Source organism: Chiloscyllium plagiosum, unplaced genomic scaffold, assembly GCF_037043375.1.
Source record: "Chiloscyllium plagiosum isolate Xiang-an unplaced genomic scaffold, Cpla_swu_hap1 HiC_scaffold_3, whole genome shotgun sequence".
NCBI classification, from domain to species: Eukaryota; Metazoa; Chordata; class Chondrichthyes; order Orectolobiformes; family Hemiscylliidae; genus Chiloscyllium; species Chiloscyllium plagiosum.
Window position 1 is genome coordinate 41,756,476 of NW_028270141.1, and position 22,553 is coordinate 41,779,028.

General features: G+C 41.9%; 1 protein-coding gene across 3 annotated transcripts in view; it reads left to right on the top strand.

The window, feature by feature from the left end:
* The window catches only part of lyst (lysosomal trafficking regulator), a 360,509-nt gene that overhangs the window by 87,573 nt on the left and 250,383 nt on the right, over nucleotides 1–22,553 (top strand). For 2 of the 3 annotated variants that reach the window (XM_043680014.2, XM_043680023.2), the window contains exon 3: nucleotides 11,543–11,738. In XM_043680014.2, coding sequence (XP_043535949.2) covers nucleotides 11,543–11,738 — 196 coding nt within the window. Of the gene's footprint in view, nucleotides 1–11,542; nucleotides 11,739–22,553 lie in introns of those variants that run through there. The other variant, XM_087978632.1, reaches the window with a different exon arrangement.

Below are 22,553 nucleotides of genomic sequence, written 5' to 3' on the forward strand. Positions count from 1 at the left end.
ATTGGAGGCTAGCAAATGTGGTTCCCTTGTTCAAGAAGGGGAGTAGGGATAACCCTAGTAACTATAGGCCGGTGTGTCTCACTTCTGTTGTGGGCAAAATCTTAGAGAGAATTGTAAGGGATAGGATTTATGAACATCTGGATAGGAATAATGTGATCAAGGATAGTCAGCATTGTTTTGTGAAGGGCAGGTCGTGCCTCACAAACCTTATTGAATTCTTTGAGAAGGTGACTAAGGAGGTAGACGAGGGGAAAGCGGTAGATGTGGTGTATATGGATTTTAGTAAGGCGTTTGATAAGGTTCCCCATGGTAGACTACTGCAAAAAATACGGAGGTATGGCATTGAGGGTGAGTTGGAGGTTTGGATTAGGAGTTGGCTGGCTGGAAGAAGACAGAGGGTAGTAGTTGATGGCAAAGGTTCATCTTGGAGTTCCGTCACTAGCGGTGTTCCGCAAGGATCTGTTTTGGGACCATTGCTGTTTGTCATTTTTATAAATGACCTGGAGGAGGGGTTAGAAGGTTGGGTGAGCAAGTTTGCGGATGATACGAAAGTCGGAGGAGTTGTAGACAGTGAGGAAGGATGTGGCAGGTTACAGCGGGATATAGATAAGCTGCAGAACTGGGCAGAAAGGTGGCAAATGGAGTTCAATGTAGCTAAGTGTGAGGTGATTCACTTTGGTAAGAGTAACAAAAAGATGGGGTACTGGGCTAATGGTCAGATATTTGGTAGTGTGGATGAGCAGAGGAATCTTGGTGTCCATGTTCACAGATCTTTGAAAGTTGCCACCCAGGTAAATAGTGCGGTGAAGAAGGCATACGGCGTACTGGCTTTTATTGGTAGAGGAATTGAGTTCCGGAGTCCTGAGGTCATGTTGCAGTTGTATAAGACTCTGGTGCGGCCACTTCTGGAGTATTGTGTGCAGTTTTGGTCGCCATACTATAGGAAGGATGTGGAGGCACTGGAACGGGTGCAGAGGAGGTTTACTAGGATGTTGCCTGGTATGGTAGGAAGATCGTATGAGGAAAGGCTGAGGCACTTGGGGTTGTTTTCATTGGAGAAAAGAAGGTTTAGGGGTGACTTGATAGAGGTGTACAAGATGATTAGGGGTTTAGATAAGGTCGACAGTGAGAATCTTTTTCCACGTATGGAGTCAGCTATTACAAGGGGGCATAGCTTTAAATTAAGGGGGGGTAGGTATAGGACAGATGTTAGGGGTAGGTTCTTCACTCAGCAAGTCGTGAGTTCATGGAATGCCCTGCCAGTAGCAGTGGTGGACTCTCCCTCATTATGGGCATTTAAGCGGGCATTGGATAGGCATATGGAGGATAGTGGGCTAGTGTAGGTTAGGTGGGCTTGGATCGGCGCAACATCGAGGGCCGAAGGGCCTGTACTGCGCTGTATTCTTCTATGTTCTATGTTCTATGGACCAATGTTATGCTTATCCCCAACTCTAGAAGCAATGATGGGATCCGTGAAATTCTACTTCTGTGTACAAAACTTTAAAGAGCATGTCTTTTTCATTTTGGATTGTGGATTTTGAAGTGGACAAAGGACTATTTTAAGTGGGATTATTTTGATGAAGGGGATTTGCCCAAAGCATAGACTCTCCTGCTTCTCTGACCCTGCTTGACCTGTTGTGCTTTTTCCAGCTCCACATTTAATTGACTGACGTTCCAGTATCTGCAGTCCTCACTATCTCCAAAGGACTATTTTAAACTAAGGACTGTGGAAGAAGTTGTTGCTGCTTTTATAAGCAAGTTACTGGAACTCATAAGTTGTGTTTGCACTGTTGTTTTGCTCAGACAATAAGGGAGAGGTATTTAAGGTGTGTGTGTGTCTTGCTTGCTCTTGCTCTTGCTCTTGCTCGTGCTCTTCTCTCTGATAGATTGCTGATTGTTTGTTTCACGCAATCAGGACCAGTTATGCAGAGAAATCAGTCCACAATTCAAAATAAAGAAGACTTAGAAGATGTGGTTTTTAAAGTCTCCACTGTGTTACTGTTTTCCTGTAGAAAGAAGCTACTTGGCCCTTTGTGTGTACACCATCTCACCCATTTACCTCAATTGGTTCAGCTTCAACGACACTTAAACTTGACACTATCCAGGAAAAATTAGCCGGTTTTATGTGCACCTCATCAACATCTTAAGCCTTCACTCCCATGTCCTATACCATCTTTTAAGGATGCGGATAACAGATACACGGGGCAGTTCCATCTGCAAGTGCTGCTCCAAGCCACACAACATCATTCCTTGAAACTGTGTCACTGTTCTTTCACTTTTTCTGGGTTACCACCAAATTCTCAAGGGCAATAAACACTGGTTTAGCCAGCAAAGCTCATATATCCTGTGAAGAATTACAAAAACCATCACCGCAACCAAAATATCCCACATTACATTTATTATTTATGCAGTAGCTCAACAAATAAGTAGCGTTGGATGGTTCAGGTTTTTGTCAGACCCATTTTTTAATGTAAAAGCAAGCCTTCCTGTGTCCTTTTCAAATAAAACCTCCTTCACTCAATCTTTTGAATGTAATTGAATTGCCTTCCAGCAGAATATACATGTCGTTACTCAAGTCTCCAAAACCTGACTATTTCGCCATCTCACGAAACAGAAACTAACTTACAAATATTTGCCCTCATAGCTATAGCTGGAAACACAACAGTATCTTCCTTCCTCCCTGGGTCTCTGAGACTAAATCTGGCAACAGTGAAGCTAGTTGTACCTTCCTTTTTGTCAACATGCTGAATACAGCGTTTCACCTTACTCAGTTTTTGTTGATCTGGGTTGCTATCCCAATCTCAATTAGGTCACATGGATTTGTTTCTGGGCAGAATGAGTTTGGACTCAGGCTAGTCCAATACTTCACGAGAGAAAGAAAATTGCAGATGCTGGAAATCAGAAGCAAAAAAGGGAATTGCTGGAAAAAATTCAGGTCTGGCAGCATCTGTGGAGAGAAATCAGAGTTAACGTTTTGGGCTTAGTGATCCTTCAGAACTGCACTCTAATACTTTGCTTATCATAAAGTGGGCTAAGAGTTATTTATAATGCATAACATTTCCTTTTCTTGCTAACCTACAATTGAGCATGTTGAAAAAAAATTAATTATTGCCACACCTGTTTTTAACCATATTAGTTTCATTTGAACAAATATTTTAAGAATCCTATCGTGTGATCATTCAGTCTAATGATGTGGAGGTGCCGGTGTTGACTCCACCTGATGAAGGAGCAGCACTCTGAAAGCTTGTGATTTCAAATAAACCTGTTTGAACCACAACAGACTAAGGGCCGTAAATAGCAAGCGGGACAGAACACCAGTGCCCACCCCGCACCCCCCACACACACACACTTCTCCACCTCTTGATGCTGCCTGTGTTATTCCAACCTCCTGCTAGTCTGTCATGTGACTTCAGGCAAAAGCCAAAGCAGAGCACTGGTAAGCAGGTTATTACTAAGTCAGTGTAAATAGACTTTCAAACAAACCTGTTGGACTGTAACCTAGTATCATGTGATTTTTGACTTTGTCTAACCCAGTCCAACACCAGCACTTCCACAAAAATTAATAGATTGTGTCATTGACAGTGCAATATTTATTTTGTCTTTAATGATACTTTGTTTAATCACTTTGCAGATGATTGAGAGTATTTTTGTGGAGTGTTAATTGGCTGGATTGGTATTCTAATGCTTTGTTTTGTGGTATCTCAACATTGTTGGCAAGGCTATTGTTTGTTTCCTGATTACTGTGAACAGCTTCTTGAATTGCTGCAGTCTATCTGATGTGAAGCTAGTGCAGTTAGGGAGTTCCAGTATTGACGAACATTAGTAAATACATTTCAATTGTTGATATACTTTGAAGTGAAGTCACTGGCTTGTTAGGGACTTCTAGGTGGTGATATTCTGATGCACTGGTTGCTGTTGTCCTTTTAAGTGGTTGGGGCAGTTGGTTTGGTGGGTACTATCAAAGGAGTCTTGCATGTTCTGTAATTCATCTTGTATATGGTACAAACACTGCTACTATGTGGTATCAAAGTCACAAATGGACCGTTTTGATAGTGAGAGAATGGAGTATGGAATAGGGACTGAAAATAATGACTTTAGTCTTCCTGTTATTCAGTCGGAGAAGACTGTTCTCATACAGGACTAAATGTTGGATGAGCAGTCTGATAATTTCGCAGCACTGGAGGAATTAAGAGATTACGATGAAACCTAGCTGGGTGTTGTCAGCATATCTGTTACAGGGTTTGGCATATAGGTGGCATAGAGCCAATGTTCAATTCTTGAGGGGTACACTATTTTAAACCATATAATGTGGAAGTATTGAGTTAGCTTTATTGCCAGATGTGCTCAATTAAATACAGTGAAAAGTTTACAGGTGGCCACACTATGGTGCCATCCTAGGTACAAAAGGTGCTTGAGTACAGATTCTTAAATTCTTGGCAGGAAAAAAATAGAAGAGTAAGAAAAGGTGCAGCATTACAGATAATAGGAATAAATTAGAAAAATAAAGAAACAAAACGTTCAGAATAACAATCTTTTCAACCCATTGCATGCCAGCTCCTACTGTCCACTAACTGAAAGTGAAATAATTGCACAGAGGCTAGTATTCCATCACCAAATCACCTTTTATTTACTTGTACACAGGCTGTGGTCAGTCAGCTCAGAATAAGTATCCTAAATTGAGGAGATTCCAAATCCCCTGTTAATAATGGTCAGCCAGGGTTTTCTGGCCCAGGTTAATCACTCCATCTTCTAGTCAACAAGGTCCACCTCGCTCCAATCACTACACCCACCCTCAGCTAAGACCGGAGATGTAGGTCTGTTCTTTCTCTTGTAGGTTTTTCTGTGTCATTTTATCCCCAGGTTCGGTTCATCTGATTTGGACTGTGACATGGGCATTGTATACAGGACTGTAGCATGTCGCTTGCATTTTGAGCATCTTGGGAGAATTTCCACTTCTGGCAGTAATTGTATTCAGGCTGCATCTGCCTCAGACTCAGGTTTCCTCGACACTCGACAGAGGGAGAGAATCCATGATTTCTGACTACACTTTCGGCCTCATTTGAGGGTCCAGGGGTGTTTTGTTCCTGCCCCGTTTACGAGGTAACAGCTTTCAGGTGATCCAGTATTTGTTCAAGACTGCCTCACGTATTTGAATTTTGTAAGTCATGGGACTTGACCTTGCCTCACCCATACAGGACCATTTCCATAGTTCTGGCACCAAAGTTCGTCCCCGAATTAAACCCCCTCTCTCGCTTAGAAGAGGCATGTGGTTGGGTTTTGACATTCCTGTTGCCGCTCCTCCAAGCCAGCTCAGAAAATATGAGCTTTAGCCTTGGGTGGAATCTTCTCCCCATCAGCAACTTGGCTAGAGCTATCCTTGTTGAATGAGGAGTGGTCCTATAATCGAACAGGACCAGACAGTTTGATGTCGACTGATGCTGTAGGCTGCTGCTTTAAACCTGCCTTCAACATTTGGACCGCTTTTACTGCTAGACTGTTGGACAATTGATAGTATGGAGCTGTCCTTATGCTGAATGCCACTAGACTTCAGGAAATACTCTAATTCCCTGCTGGTAAATGGCACTCCATTGTCCATGATGAATACTTCTGGGAGTTCATGTATCACAAATGATGCTTACAGCTTCTTAGTCATCACCCCTGAGTTTGCTAAATGACTTTAATGCACATCCAACCATTTTGAATGGGTGTTCACCATGACCGGGATTATTGAGCCCATGAAAAGGACTGGCATAATTGACATGCAACCGAGTCTAGGTTTAACCTGACCATTCCCACAAATGTGGGGACACTGGTGGTAATTTTGTTCGCACTCTGGGAACTGCCACACTAAATTAGCTATGTTGGCATCCCACCCTGGCTAGGAGACCAAGCTTCTTGCTAGAACCTTCATCTTGGAAACCCCTGGATGACCCTAGTGGAGATCAGCCAGTATCTGGCAGTAACCTTTACTCCGAATAATCACCCTTGTTCCCTATAGTAAATGCCATTCTCTATGGTCATCTGGTTTTGTTGGGTCCAGAAAGGTTTCAATGGTTGAGATGGCCCTTCTGTTTTCCCCCATTACCATCTGCTGTTTTAGTTTTGCAAGGGCAGTGTCTTTTTGTGTCCATAGTCTGATATTGTCAGTGGTGGCCAGAAGGGTATCTGGGAAGTTTAAAACCAAAACTGACTCTTTGAGGCACTACCAGTCTGTGAGGTGACTCACAGCATCCACATTAACCACTTGGCTTCCTGGACAGTGTTGTAACTTGTGCACCCTGAGAATAGGGCCCACTGCTGAATTCTACTGGAAGCTATGGGCGGTGTCCCCCCCAAACACAGGTTTGTGGTCTGTTACTATGACAAATCCTCTCATACCAAAGATGACCGTCAATGCATCCTTCTCTATCTGAGCGTATTGCATTTGGCATCAGCCAAAGTTCGGAAGCCCACGTTATTGGGTGTTTCGCTCTGGGCCACCAGTGAGCCAACACAACCCTGATACCATATGGTGCGACATTGCATGTCACCACCACCTCTTGCTTCAGATCATAGGGAGCCAATAGGATTGCTTTTTCACTTCCCTAAAGGCTACTACTTGGTTATGCGACCATTTCCAAGGCTTACCCTTTCTCAATAGTAGGTGTAAAAATACTGACATGAAGGCCAGGTTACAATATGAATTTTCCATAATAATTCTCTAACCCGCGGAAACACCTAAGCTGTAGTACAGACGTGGGAACCAGGGCTCCTTTGATTGCCCCCACTATCTTCCAACAGATGTTCTTTGGTTTTGTCAACTCTAACCCAAGTAGGTCACTTGGGGTATCTGGAACACACATTTTTCCCTTCCAAGTCATGCGCCCACCTGGGAGAAACATTTAATTACTGTCTCAAGTTCTCAAAGTGCTCTTTCCAGTTATTAGCACGTCATCCAGATAAACAGTAACCTGGAGTAGCCCTTGTAAAATGTTCTCCATGGTCTGCTAGAATAGGATGCCGGCTGATGATATCCCAAATGGCAGTCTTGTATATTGATATAAACCTTTCATCAGTGTTAATTGTGGCGTACTTCTGGGACTCCTCATCCAGTCGCAATTGCAGGTAGGCATGGCTCATGTCCAGCTTCGTAAAGGATAGCCCCAACCCCCCCCCCCCCCCCCCCCCCCGCCAACTTCACAAACAAATCCTCTATATGAGGGATTGGATATTTACTCAGCTGCAGGAAGCAGTTTTCCTATTTCCTTAAAATCCCCATACTCAGGCTTCACAATTGGCACAACCAGTGCTACCCATTCCACAATCTGCAATTCCTTCACTCTCCAGTCTTCTGATTTCCATCTCTACTTTTGCCCGCAAGGCAAATGGTACTAAGTGGGCCTTGCAAAATCGCAGAATTGCATCCTGGTCAACATGTAAAGTGGCTTTGGTCCCTTTGATAGCCCCAATCCCTTTTTGAAAATCTCCTGAGTATTTCATGAGGGCTTCATGGAGGCAGCCATTTTTCAATTGACAAATGTTGAGCCAATCTAGATCAATCTTTCTCGACAAATTCTGCCCCAACAGGCTTGGGCTCGAGCCTCTTACTAACATCAGTGGTAGCTGTACCAACTGTTTCTTATAAGAGACTGGAACCGAAGTCTTGATCTTCAATGGTTGTCTAGTGTTCTTAGTCTGGCTGTGGTCTTACGCAAACCTAAGGGCTGGGGTCCTGAACGAATCTTGTTACAGATAGCAAACACAGCTGCCCCAGTGTCAACCTCCATGGGAACTGGTAACCATTTAACTAAACTTTAATTTTAATCGGTTCCGATTTGGATGTTGCTGTGCAATTTAATTGTTGCAACATACACACATGGGGAATTTCTAGGGTGTGCCCCCTCCTAGATACCAGATGACAGTTTTCTGAAGTCAGGCTCTGTAGGACTCCTTTGTCTCTCTGCATACCAGCAACAACTACAATGACTTGTTGGCCCAGATCCTGAACTTTTTAGCCACTTTGTTCTGCTTCGTTTTGGGATTCTGCTGTGGGTGGGCCTAAGGTCCCTCTTCTTAGGAAATGCCCTAAGTAAGGCCGTGCAATTGTTTCCACTCCAGTGATGTTCCCCAAGCTCAGTCTGACAGTTAACTCCCATGCTCCACTTGCTGCATTTTCAAATGACAATGCCAATTGTAGTGCCTGTTGGAAGTCCAGTTGGGCTTCAGCGAGTAGACACTTCTGCATGCTAAAGTCAATGATCCCACAAGCCAAACTGTGTCTCAGTATCTCATTGAGAGATAACCCAAAATCACATGCCTTGGCAGTTGTCTTAACCTTGTTAAAAATCCCAATATGGATTCCTCCAGTTCTCTAAAATCCAAAAAAAGCCAAAAGTGTCTCACTTAGTGGAAGCTTGGGATCATAATATTCCTTAACCAACTCCATCAATTCTTGGGAAGATTTGAATGTCTGGTGGGAAAATTAAGCTTCTTATAACCGAAAATGCTATGGGTCCACAAGCAGTCAGAAGGATGACTCGTTATCACATTCTTCTAACATACTGGGCCCAGTCTTTGAAAGCAGGGTACGATGAGTCAGGCTTCCCAAATAAAGGCAGAATTAGAGAAGTGCTTACCCCAACTCTAGATGACTGTTGCAAGCAAATGTTCTTCAGGCAAGTCCTATTCTCTCCCATTGCCACTGAAATACCTGCACAGAGGTCAGTCACCAAGTCACTCTTTATTTACTTGTGAGCAATACGCTGGCTGCAGCCAGCTGACTCAGTCAGTACCCTGAACTGAGGAGATTTAAAAACCCCTGTTAATATTGGTCAGCTTGGGCTTTCTGATTGTCCTAGGTTAACAATCCCAATCAAGGAACTCATAATCAACAAGGTTGACCTAGTTTCAATCACGAAAGAAAGGGACTCCTCCACTACCTCACTGCCAACTGCGCCAGACCGTCCAATATAGAAGTTGCCACAGTTCTTGTGCCATCCCTTTGCTGCTGTGCCCACCTTGCTGACATGGGTGAACCCAGTCACCCAGCAACCAGACGTCCCCATTCTGGGCCTACTGCGACCACAACCAAGAGTCCTTGGCTCTGCTGCTGCCTTTGGCACTAGGCATAATGTGCTGGTGCTGCCACGCCACGCCATACCATGCCAGGGCTTCCTCCTTTGGGTCCACTGCAACTAGGAGTCCCTGGTTTTGCTGCCAGGCCAGGCCATTGTTGCACCCAAGGGTCCTGCTTTGGCTGCAGATGTTGCCATCTTGAACTGTCCACTGCTGCCGGCGCCACCTCCCACAATCGATGGAAGGGCTTAACTGCCCCCTCCAGTCCCTGGGAGAAGCCATATTCGCCATTCTGCATACAGCCTTTGCTTACTGCCCCATCAATACTGCTAACCAACCAACCACAAAACTGAAAACAAAAAAGAAAAAAAAGGAATGGCAAGAAGAAAAGATTTTTTTTAAACAAAAGAGAAAGCAGAATGGACCAGATGAGCCTTGGGCAAGAACCTGCATGCAGTCCTCCTGTTCCATTGCTATCTTGAAAGAATCGAAAAGAAACTATAGAAAATGAATTTCTGGCTGTAATTAGATAAAAAACAGAACCAGGTGAGAATTGTCCATTTGGATGATGTCAGTGGAGAGGTTTTAGAGGAAGATGATGTTGTCAGTCACATAGACTGAAATGAGAAAGTTTACCTTTGTGACAGCTCATAAGATGTTTGTGGTTTTGATTAGAACTATTTCTGTACTATGGCAGAAGTCATGTTGTGGGGGGGAAGATTCAACATGTATACACTTGAAAGATTGGAATAGTCTTGGAAGGTGAGAACGCTTTCAGCTTTGGAGAGGAAAGAGTAGGGACGTATGTATGTATTTTATACATTCCTAATGTTTCTGTTTATATGGTTTATCTGAGCTCTTTAGTTTATTATTATTATTATTATTAATAATAATGATGAAACAAGTCTCAGATCCTGAAAATATGGAGTAGTGACTTTCCATTCCTTTAGCTCATCAATCTTGTTCTTTGTGTACTTCAGACAGAAACTCTGTTCAGCAGAACTGTGCGGTATCCCTATTTTCAATTAAATAAATTGAGAATCACTGATAACGTGAAATGACATTCTTGTAAATGTTAATTATGGGTGGTATCACAATCGTTAAGTCGTAATTTTTACAGTTGAGAAAGAGGTGCTTCAGACCATTGTGTCTCCAGCCATTTTAATCCTGTTTCCATCACTTGACCCATGGCTTTGTATGGTCAAGTGATGGAAACAGGATTATGGCTTTGTATGGTATGGTATTTCAGATGCTCTCTGCTGTAGTCAAAAACTCACTTGTTGAATCATGTATGATGATTGTTGTAGTGAGGTAGCTGTGGAGCCATACCACTTTATGTGACTCTATTTTTGAGACAAAGACACATTTGAGTCTAGGTAGAATGGCTAATTGCATTGCTACATAATTGACTTGCTGACTGGTGTTATTAGTGACAAGTTCCAGCAGCTGATTAGCAAGGTACTGAGAAAACATTTGTCAACTCAAATAAATGTTTTTGACACCAAAGTTAATACATTTGCATGTTAATGTGAACTGTCTTATGATGTAAAAACGAGTGTTATAAAATGCAGTAATCTGTTCTTTCTTCGTTGATAAAGAGAAGTGTTACAACACCTAACAACATACTCAATAAATTTGTCCTTAATCCAATCTGGGTCTGGAGATGGTACTTTGAATTCATAAATATGGGATTTATTTCACTTTTGAAATAACGTCATCATAGAACATATTGGATAAAAAATGTGTATCAAAGTTTTAAAGTTTCTTTATTATATTAGCATTTCAGCATAAATATGCTGATGTTTGGTGCTATACAATATAGAATAGTTTCAAGCTATACTTTTAAACAGACTTCTTTGTCACAGTCATGCTTCCATTATTGGGGAGCTACAGTCTTTTATTAATAAATAAACATGAATAAAACAGTGTCATGCTTTTTGGAGAAGAGATCGTCCATGTGATATCACATGATGCCGTGTGATTTTACCATTTCTGAGCCTACAGCTTAGTTTTTTCATATCATTGAGATTTGAGGTGGAGAAGTTTAATAATTAGCTCTAAATAAAAATCAGGATCTGTGAGAGAGCTGGAAGCTGCAGATAACCAGTGAAACAAGAAGCCTGAGTAATATGAAAAATAAAATGTTTAACTTTGATAATCTTTTATTGCTTTGAAATTTATATGGTTGTATATATGATAGCAAGGTAAAAACCAGGGTAAGTTGCAACCTTTTTGAATGTGATTTCAGATATTGTTTAAATGGCATGTACTATGAAATTTAATTTTTGATGCAGAGATTGTTTGTTTGAAAGACTGACATTTTGATCAACTACTGTCTGTCAATTAAGTTAAAGGTTGAACATTTTATTACTGTAATTACTACAAAAACCAAATCCTTCATGTACAGCAGCAAGGTAATTAGTATTCTGACAGGAGATTGTGATGTTTACTTATGAAATGTTCTGAACAGTCTTGCTTCTTTCCACAGCTCAGACATGAGCAGTGCCTGTAACGCATTGGCACGGGAATTCCTGACAGATGTGCACCAGCTTTGCAATGCTGTGGTTCAGAGATCTGAGTGTAAAGAAGAGGAGGAAGAAAGTCATGTGGTCGCATTGGGAGAATATCTAGTTCGGGGTCGAGGATACTTGCTACTTAGTACCTTGGATTCCATCATTGATCAGGTGCTGAATTGGTTAGCTTCATAATAATGGGTGTCTTGCATACTTGTCTTAATAATTCTTATTTCAAGAACAAGTTTAGAGATTGTATCAAGACACACATAGAGTCCTCCTTTCTGGTTTTTCTATATTATTTAGCTTTTGAAGCACTTGACCATCTCAAATATCTGGTTTACTAATCACACCTTAAGTTATTGATTTTAAGATGTTCCAACAATGATATTAATCTTATTAGACTCATTTTATGAATGGGATGTTTTGTTGCTATGCAAAGCATAAAGGTGTAAAAATTAAGTGTTTGTATTAATGTGCCAGTTGGGTATTCGAGACAACAATTAAATTTTCAAAATAAAGTTCAGTCTGAAATATAAGAACTGGTGCTCTGCACAGATTTGATTTTATAAACCAATTCAGTCTTTTATTCTGGATTTCTCTTGTGGTTTTATTTATTAGTGAAAATATCTTGGTGAAAGAGTGACTGGAACAACAGTTGGATTAAAAGTTTATTTATTTTAGAGAAGTGTAAGTTTAGAGAAGGTTTGATAGTTTTTAAAATGTTGACAATGCTGGCTTTAATCAGGTTAGATGCATAAAGGTGGTAGAATTGGAGAGCATTCAAACAAAATTCATAAGCGTAAAATTATCTCGTGTCAGATTGTATTGTCTTTTGAAGAGAGATATTGCTCTGAATGAACTGATTGCTTAAACACATAATGGATAAGGTTTTGCAGCTGTCCTTTAAAAAGGAGCTTTATAAGTTCTGAGTAAAGACGGCACTTTTGATTTTAAGGAATAAGCATTTGAGATTAAGAGAATTTGTGGAGACTGCAATGTGTTTAGGGTGTAGGAGGGGTACTTCAATGTTTCAGATTTTGCATTTGTTAGGAAATTGCATGGTTAGGTTTTGGACTATCCTGTACTTGGTTACACATGTCTGGATTGGACATTATTGGAGGATATCATGTAAATGTAGCTGGAAATAGGCATATTCAATGTTAATGGCTAGAAAGGAGTATTCAGCTACTAAATTGTGAGCTTTTAACAGGACACATAGCTCCTAAAGTACTGTATCCATTCTATTAATGCTCCCTTGCTTACTACTGTAGGGACTCACTGAGCATGACATAATAATTCGATGTCTCCTCCTGCAAAAGAGTAATTAGAAATACATACCCACATCCCATGATTGAACTAAAAAAGGTCTAAATAATGGGGAGGTGGTTTTGGACCAGGACACGAGTTTTGAAAGGACTTTGAAATTTCAGGTCCCAAATGGTAAGATAAATATTTTGAACATTTTCAGGGTATCATGCTCCTGGGGAGTAAAATTATCAGATGAAAATAGTACTCAGCTTTTTCTCCATCAGTAAATTGCAGTGGGTTAGGAGACATGGAACTCTCCACATTAAATCCTGTTTTAGAGTAGATGGAAGATCTGTGGAATTAACACAGTCCATCCCTGTGTGCAATAAAATTAGTATCTCCTTTTTGAATGATCAGCCTGTATAAAGTAAGACAATATTTTACTCTCTCTGATTTAAGCTAATAGCTCCTTTTAAATGCTGAGCTATTTTCCTCAATGAGAATCTAATGCTGGCTTAGAAACGTGCCATGCGTCTTCAGGTCTGAAATAAAATGTTATGATAAAAATATTGTACTGTTAAAGAATAATTATCTTAGAGAAGTGAAGGATTGGATCAAATTGTTTTCCAATGAATGGAAAGCTATAAAAGATATATACTTTACAATTTAAAGAAGCTGTCTAACAGTGAGGATAGTGACCCAGCTTGTTTGACAGTGAAGGACAAGCAGACGGATCTTGCAAAATATGAAGATGGTAGCATATGTATTTATCATGGCCATATGATAATATTTAACTACAATATAAATGATTCTTAGGATAAATGAGAAATGGAAATAACATGTCACAGCTCCTAGAGTAGTGCTGGAAAGCAAGCCCCACTAAAACCAGAGAAGTGACAAATGTGAAAATTTGAGTAAGCACTGAATTGCCCAAATTTACTGAACTGTCTAATTCAATTTGCAAGAAAGTGTACACCAGACCTTTTCATTAACAAGAAAATCACACTTTATTGCAACTAGATGGCTTTAAGGAATGGCATGAAGAAACACAAATTGCTAACTTCTACCTATAACTTAAACTCTTCTCCCTTCTTAAAAAAAAATTGCATACACACAAACAGGCATTTCACAAATATTTTGTTAGGAAAAGAACAAAAAAGTCAGTGAAGTACAGTTTTGGCACTAAATCTGATTATAAACATTGATGGGAGAGAGTTTACCTTTCAGCTCTTTAAGGACACAAGGTTGTAAATATAGCAACTCTAATGTCTCTGAAGGTGGTTTTTCTACTTTCTCTTTCAAGAAGAGAGTTTGCACAGAGAGAGAGAAAGAGAGGGGAGGGGGGCACGGGGGAAGGTGGGAAGGAGCCAGCTATTCAGAATCTTTTACTTCTGCACTCTTGAGGAGAGAGCGGGATTGAGGTTCTTTCTCTTTGACAAACTGGATGTTTTTGCTGTATTGTGCAAGTACTACACTGTAGCCACTTGTCCAGGAGTCGGTCAAGAAGTTATTATAATTGATTTTGTCCTGAATAACAGTCAGTCAAGTAAATTGATCATCGGGGTGATCTAATTGAAGTTTGTTTATTCGCTAATCAACCTATTCAAGGTATCATTACACACTTCCGGAGCAGGTGGGGCTTGAACCCAGATATTTTGGCTCCAAGGTAGGGGTATTACTATTGTGCCATAAGACCTTAAGTTGTTGTTATATTGAGCACTCCTGAACACACAATTGGTCCTCATTGAAAAACCGATCAATGTCTGTCATTGGGCAAAACTGTCCCAACATATGCCTATAGAGACCAGGTGTTTAGTATTCTTGCCCCACCCAGAGTTAACATTTCGAGTCCACATGATTATTTGGAACTGAAAGGAGCAGGAGTATAGTGTTTTGTTTGAGATGTAGATGGTGTGTGTGTGTTTGCAGAAACAAGTAGAACAAAATGGAGGATGAGAAAAATTTCTGGCTGTAAGAGCTGCTCCTTTTTTTTGAGGTATTTTAGGTGTTGGAGGTGATTTCCTCGAATTCCAGGAGTAGCAATTACTGTTTTATATGCTGTTGCATTGTTTTGGAACTTTGGAAAAAAAAGTCAAAACAACAGCAGTTTTAAAAGGGAGAAGAGCAGACAAAGGAAGCACATGGTGAGGGCAGGAGAGAGAGAGAGAAAAAACCTGCACAGTTACCGCCTTTGCTGTTTGAATTCGTGTATCCCTGGACTTTGGAGTGCATCTGGGAAAATTAACAAATGCTGAAATTCACAACTAAATTTGGAAGAACTATTGGCCGAAGTTCACAGCACAGAATCAGATAAGTTAATTGTTGTTTTAAGTCTGTCCAAGAGAGAGACTGCAGTAGTGAGTATAGTGGATTCTTTGTTGAGTATATGTTTTTGGAGATAAGTCTCTTGATTAAACTTAAAATATAAGCCATAGCTATTAATTTAACCTGGGGCAGTGTTTGTACAGGAATAAGACGGTGTTATTTTCTGGGTCCTGGATTGTGAAGGAGCAAAAAAGGCCTTTGCAGTGATATGTACTACTTGTCAGATGTGGGAGTTTAAAGAGAGTTTAAGGGTTACTGCGGATTATATCTGCCATAAATGCTGTTGGATGCGAATCTTATCAGATCGAGTGGACTGGTTGGAGAGACAGATAGAAGCGATGAGGAATTTGCAACAGCAACAGATGTCAGAGTATGGGTGGGTTGCGCTTCGGCGGGGCGGTGTGGACTTGTTGGGCCGAAGGGCCTGTTTCCACACTAAGTAATCTAATCTAATCTAATCTGTAAGTAATCTAATCTAAACAGTATGTGATGGATGGCAGTTATAGGAAGGGGGCAAAGTCTCAGATACAGTCACATAGATGGGTTAACTCCAGGAAAGGTGAGAGAGGTTGGCACCTTGGGCAGGAGTCTTTTGTGGATATACCCATTTCAAACAGGTATGCTGTTTTGGAAAATGTAGAGGGTGATGGATTCTCAGGGGAACGTAGCACGAACAGCCAAGTTTCTGGTATTGAGACTGGCTCTAATGCAATGAGGGGATGCTGTCTTCCAAGAGATCAATTGTGTTAGGGGATTCTGTAGTCAGAGGTACAGACAGACATTTCTGTGGCCAGCAGAAAAAAAGCAGAATGGTGTGTTGTTTCCCTGGTGCCAGGATCAGGGGTGTCTTGGAGAGGGGCCAGTAGGAGGTCATTGTCCACATTGGAACCAACGACACTGGAAGGGAAAAGGTTGAGATTTTGAAGGGAGATTAGAGAGTTGGGCAGAAATTTAAAAAGTAGGTCCTCAAGGGTAGTAATATCTGGATTACTCCCACTGCTATGAGCTAGTGAGGGCAGGAATAGAAGGAAAGAGCAGATGAATGCATGGCTGAGGAGCTGGTATATGGGAGAAGGATTCACATTTTTGGATCATTGGAATCTCTTTTGGGGTAAAAGTGACCTGTACAAGAAGGACGGATTGCACCTAAATTGGAAGGGGACTAATATACTGGCAGGGAAATTTGCTAGAACTGCTTGGGAGGATTGCTTGGGTGGGGGATGGGACCAGGGAGATAGTGAGGAATGAGATTGATCTGAGACGGGTACAGCTGAGAACAGAAGCGAGTCAAACAGTCAGGGCAGGCAGGGACAAGGTAGGACTAATAAATTAAACTGCATTTATTTCAATGCAAGGGGCCTAACTGGGAAGGCAGATGAACTCCTGGCATGGTTAGGAACATGGTACTGGGATATCATAGCAATTACGGAAACATGGCTCAGGGATGGGCAGGACTGGCAGCTTAATGTTCCAGGATGCAAATGCTACAGGAATGATAGAAGGGAGGCAAGAGAGGAGGGGGAGTGGCATTTTTGATAAGGGAGAGCATTACAGCTGTGCTGAGGGAGGATATTTCCGGAAATACATGCAGGGAAGTTATTTGGGTGTAACTGAGAAATAAGAAAGGGATGATCACATTATTGGGATTGTATTATAGACCTCCTAATAGTCGGAGGGAAATTGAGAAACAAACTTGTAAGGAGATCTCAGCTATCTGTAAGAATAATAGGGTAGTTATGGTAGGGGATTTTAACTTTCCAAACATCGACTGGGACTGCCCATAGTGTTAAAGGTTTAGATGGAGAGAAATTTCTGAAGTGTGTACAAGACAATTTTCTGATTCAGTATGTGGATGTACCTACTAGAGAGAGTGCAAAACTTGACCTACTCTTAGGAAATCCTTAGGATTCCTGAAGAAGGGCTTATGCCCGAAACGTCGATTCTCCTGTTCCCTGGATGCTGCCTGACCTGCTGCGCTGTTCCAGCAACACATTTTCAGCTCTTTAGGAAATCAGGCAGGGCAAGTGACTGAGGTGTCAGTGGGGGAGCACTTTGGGGCCAGCGACCATAATTCCATTCGTTTTAAAATTGTGATGGAAAAGGATAGACCAGATCTAAAAGTTGAAGTTCTAAATTGGAGAAAGGCCAGTTTTGACGATATTAGGCAAGAGCTTTCAAAAGCTGATTGGAGGCAAATGTTTGCAGGTAAAGGGACGGCTGGAAAATGGGAAGCCTTCAGAAATGAGATAAGAATCCAGAGAAAGTATATTCCTGTCAGGGTGAAAGGGAAGGCTGGTAGGTATAGGGAATGTTGGATGACTAAAGAAATTGAGGGTTTGGTTAAGAAAAAGAAGGATGCATATGTCAGGTATAGACAGGGTAGATCGAGTGAATCCTTAGAAGAGTATAAAGAAAGTAGGAGCATGCTTAAGGGGGAAATCAGGAGGGCAAAACGGGGACATGAGATAGCTTTGGCAAATAGAATTAAGCAGAATCCAAAGGGCTTTTACGAATACATTAAGGACAAAAGGGTAACTAGGGAGAGAATAGGGCCCCTTAAAGATCAGCAAGGTGGACTTTGTGTGGAGCCATAGAAAATGGGGGAAATACTAAATGAGTATTTTGCATCAGTATTTACTGTGGAAAAGGATATGGAAGATATAGACTGTAGGGAAATAGATGGTGACATCTTGCAAAATATCCAGTTTACAGAGGAGGAAGTGCTGGATGTCTTGAAACGGTTAAAGGTGGATAAATCCCCAGGACCTGATCAGGTGTACCCGAGAACTCTGTGGGAAGCTAGAGAAGTGATTGCTGGGCCTCTTGCTGAGATATTTGTATCATCGATTGTCACAGGTGAGGTGTCGGAAAACTGGAGATTGGTAAACGTGGTGCCACTGTTTAAGAAGGGTGGTAAAGACAAACCTGGGAACTATAGACCAGTGAGCCTGATGTCGGTGGTTGGCAAGTTGTTGGAGGGAATCCTGAGGGACAGGATGTACATGTATTTGGAAAGGCAAGGACTGATTAGGGATAATCGACATGGCTTTGTGCGTGGGAAACCATGTCTTACAAACTTGAATTGAGTTTTTTGAGGAAGTAGCAAAGAGGATTGATGAGGGCAGAGCAGTAGATCCGATCTATATGGACTTCAGTAAGGCATTCGACAAGGATCCCCATGGGAGACTGATTAGCAAGGTTAGATCTCATGGAATACAGGGAGAACTAGCTACTTGGATACAGAACTGGCTCAAAGGTAGAAGACAGAGGGTGATGGTGGGGGGTTGTTTTTCAGACTGGAGGCCAGTGACCAGTGGAATACCACAAGGATCAGTGCTGGGCCCTCTACTTTTTGTCATTTATGTAAATGATTTGGATGCGAGCATAAGAGGTACAGTTAATAAGTTTGCAGATGACACCAAAATTGGAGGTGTAGTGGACAGTGAAGAGGGTTACCTCCGATGGACCAATGGGCTGAGAAGTGGCAGATGGAGTTTAATTTAGATAAATGTGAGGTGCTGCATTTTGGGAAAGCAAATCTTAGCAGGACTTATACACTTAATGGTAAGGTCCTAGGGAGTGTTGCTGAACAAAGAGACCTTGGAGTGCAGGTTCATAGCTCCTTGAAATTTGAGTCGCAGGTAAATAGGATAGTGAAGGCAGTGTTTGGTATGCTTTTCTTTATTGGTCAGAGTATTGAATACAGGAGTTGGGAGATCATGTTGCGGCTGTACAGGCCACTGTTGGAATATTGCGTACAATTCTGGTCTCCTTCCTATCGGAAAGATGTTGTGAAACTTGAAAGGGTTCAGAAAAGATTTACAAGGATGTTGCCAGGGTTGGAGGATCTGAGCTACAGGGAGAGGCTGAATCGGCTGGGGCATCGGAGGCTGAGGGGTGACGTTATAGAGGTTTACAAAATTATGAGGGGCATGGATAGGGTAAATAGACAAAGTCTTTTCCCAGGGGTCGGGGAGTCCAGAACTAGATGACTTAAGTTTAGCATGAGGGGGGAAAGATGTACAAGAGACCTAAGGGGCAACTCTTTCACGCAGAGGGTAGTACGTGTATGGAATGAGCTGCCAGTGGATGTGGTGGAGGCTGGTACAATTGCAACATTTAAGAGGCATTTGGATGGGTATATGAATAGGAAGTGTTTGGAGTGATATGGGCTGGGTGCTGGCAGGTGGGACTAGATTGGGTTGGGATATCTGGTCGTCATGGACAGATTGGACCGAAGAGTCTGTTTCCGTGATGTACATCTCTATGACTCTAAATTGCAAGTGTGCCCAGAGCAAAAAAAAATCAAGATGATTAATGCAAGATAGAGATGTAAAATAAGTGTAAATGTTAGTTGCAAGAAGGATAAAATGGATCTGCTCTGTTGAGAGTAAAGCAAACAATGCACAGATGGGGAGATGTCAGGTAAATGGAGATTAGGATCATACTGAGGTTGTGGGATGCAAGTTTGATCCTCGAGGCTATAAAGTGGAAAGTGAAGTATTGCTTCTCCAGCTTGCATTGAGCTTCAAGGACACGAAAATTAGCACAGGCGCAAGGTCACTTATGGAAATGGCAAACAGCTGGAAAGATAGGATCATCCTGATACACAGGGCCGAGGTGTTGTACAAAATGGTCACAGACTGTGTTTGGTCTTAACAATGTAAAGGAGACCGCATTATGAGCAGCATATACAGTAGACTTGATTGAAAGAAGTACATGTAAAAACCTGCTTCACCTGGAAGGTGTGGTGGGGAGAGAGAGGAGATGAACAGGCAATCATTACTATTTCTGTGATTGCTGGATGGGAAGGTGACATGGGCGAGTGGGGAAATTTGGACCAGGATGTCATGTGGGGAATAATTCATGCAGAATCTTGACAGTGGAGGGAGGGGAGTTGAAAAATGTAGTGCTGGAAAAACACAGCAGGCCAGGCAGTATCTGAGGAGCAGGAGAATCGACATTTTGGGCATAAGCCCTTCTTCAGGAATCCTGAAGAAGGGCTTATGCCCGAAACATCGATTCTCCTGCTCCTCGGGTGCTGCCTGGCCTGCTGTGTTTTTCCAGCACTACATTTTCAACTCTGGTTTCCAGCATCTGCAGTGCTCACTTTCTCTGAGTGGAGGGAGTGGAGGTGTGTTTGGTTTTGGTAACCTGGAGGTGGAAATGGCAGCAGATGTATGGAGATATATTAAATGTGGAGACTGATGGCATTGAAATTTGCTCTGGGAAGGGTAAGGGCAGAAGTGCCAGAGATGGGTTGGAAATTGTCTTTCCACAAAATTAATAAGGATGCTCTTTCTTTCTTTGTTACTTTCAGTTGCCTTGAAGCCACAAGCATTATGTCCAAAGCTAATTTTAAAGTGCTCAAGGAACCAAAAGATATTCATGATGTCAATATCCCAGAAGTTAGCCTTGCTAATGTTGTTGTGCTTTTGGAAGCTTGAGTTCTGATGTGTTAAAATATGTCCAACACAATTATGATATATTAGTGGGGTGATAGCAAAGCTTTCTTTACATTAGCACATTTTAAAGAAGAGTTTCTGGTCCATACTGATTCCACAGACAGGTAGAAAGGGAGATATTCTGCAAGCAGATTTCAATGAGTTAGGAAGTACTTGAACAAACAATTTCAAAAGTAGTAAATTTCAAGGTTAGATTAGATTAGATTAGATTACAGTGTGGAAACAGGCCCTTCGGCCCAACAAGTCCACACCGCCCCGCCGAAGCGAAACCCACCCATACACCTACATTTACCCCTTACCTAACACTACAGGTAATTTAGTATGGCCAATTCACCTGACCCTGCACATCTTTGGATTGTGGGAGGAAACCGGAGCACCCGGAGGAAACCCACGCAGACACGGGGAGAACGTGCAAACTCCACACAGTCAGTCGCCTGAGGCGGGAATTGAACCCGGGTCTCTGGCGCTGTGAGGCAGCAGTGCTAACCACTGTACCACCGTGCCGCCCACAGTACCACCGTGCCGCCCACATAGAGTTATAGAGTTATACAGCACAGAAACAGATCCTGTTGTTTGATCCATATCCCTCAAACTGTTCCTATTCATGTAACCTACCAAATGTTTTTTAAATATTGTAACAATACCTGGATCAATCAGTTCCTCTGGCAGTTCATTCCACATATGTTATCTGAATGATGTCTTGGTGATTATAAAAATAGGAGGACAGAGCATATAAATACATGGCTGGACTGATGGTACAGTTGGGAGGGCTCTCCGGTATTGGCAACTGTTTGTCAATAATGTTGAGAGTTTAAACTAAGCAGAGGTATATTAAATGTAAATTTACAAAAGCTAAACAAGACTTTGGGATAAGTTGACGGTACTAAAATGAGAGATAAGATATTAAATAGGGTGAGATTATGAGGTAATACAGTAAAATCTAAATTAAGTTTACTCTGCACTTCTGCAAGCACAAACATGTAGAAACAATTAGTGAACAACAGGGACCATCAACCACATTGAGAATAGAATAGTAATTTATTGTCACTTGTAAGTTCACAAAAAAGACAATGAAAAGTATTTAAAGCACCCTACTCTGGTACATATATATATATATATATATATATATAAAACAATAACAGGGCAGGCTTGAGAAGTTGAATGGCCTACTCCTATTTCTTTTATTTTTGCAACTCATAAAAGGGCAGGGTTCTGTATTATCTATTCCTAAATACCGGTATTTAAGTAAGATGGTGAAGGGAAGAAAAGTGGAGGGGTGAACTCATGTCCTTCATTGTCTGTGTAGTTGGAAATGAGTTTATGCTGGTCATGCCTGTGGCGAGCTGATGTTCATGCACTCGTATAGTTAGTTTTCTTTCTGTTTGTCCTATCTAGTGTTTTTCACAGTCTTTGTAGGGTATCTTATAGATAATGTTCATCCTGTTGGATGTGTGTGTCGGGTCTTTAACCTTGGTGAGGAGCTGATGGAAGGTCTTTACTGGTTTGTGTGCCACGAAGATTCCCAGGGGTCTGAGTAGATTAGATTAGATTCCCTACAGTGTGGAAACAGGCCCTTCGGCCCAACAAGTCCACACCGACCCTCCGAAGAGTAACCCACCAAGTCCCATTTCCCGCTGGCTCATACACCTAACACACGCTATTGGCAATTTAGCATGGCCAATTCACCTGACCTGTACATCTTTGGACTTGTGGGAGGAAATGGGAGCACCCAGAGGAAACCCACGCAGACACTGGGAGAATGTGCAAACTCCACACACAGTCGCCCGAGGCTGGAATCGAACCTGGGACCCTGGTGCTGTGAGGCAGCAGTGCTAACCACTGAGCCACCGTGCCGCCCAGTCGGGTATTATCTCTATATATGGTATGGTTGCTAGCGTGTCTGGTCATGTAGTGTTTTCTTCTTTGGGTTCCTTCCATAAGTACC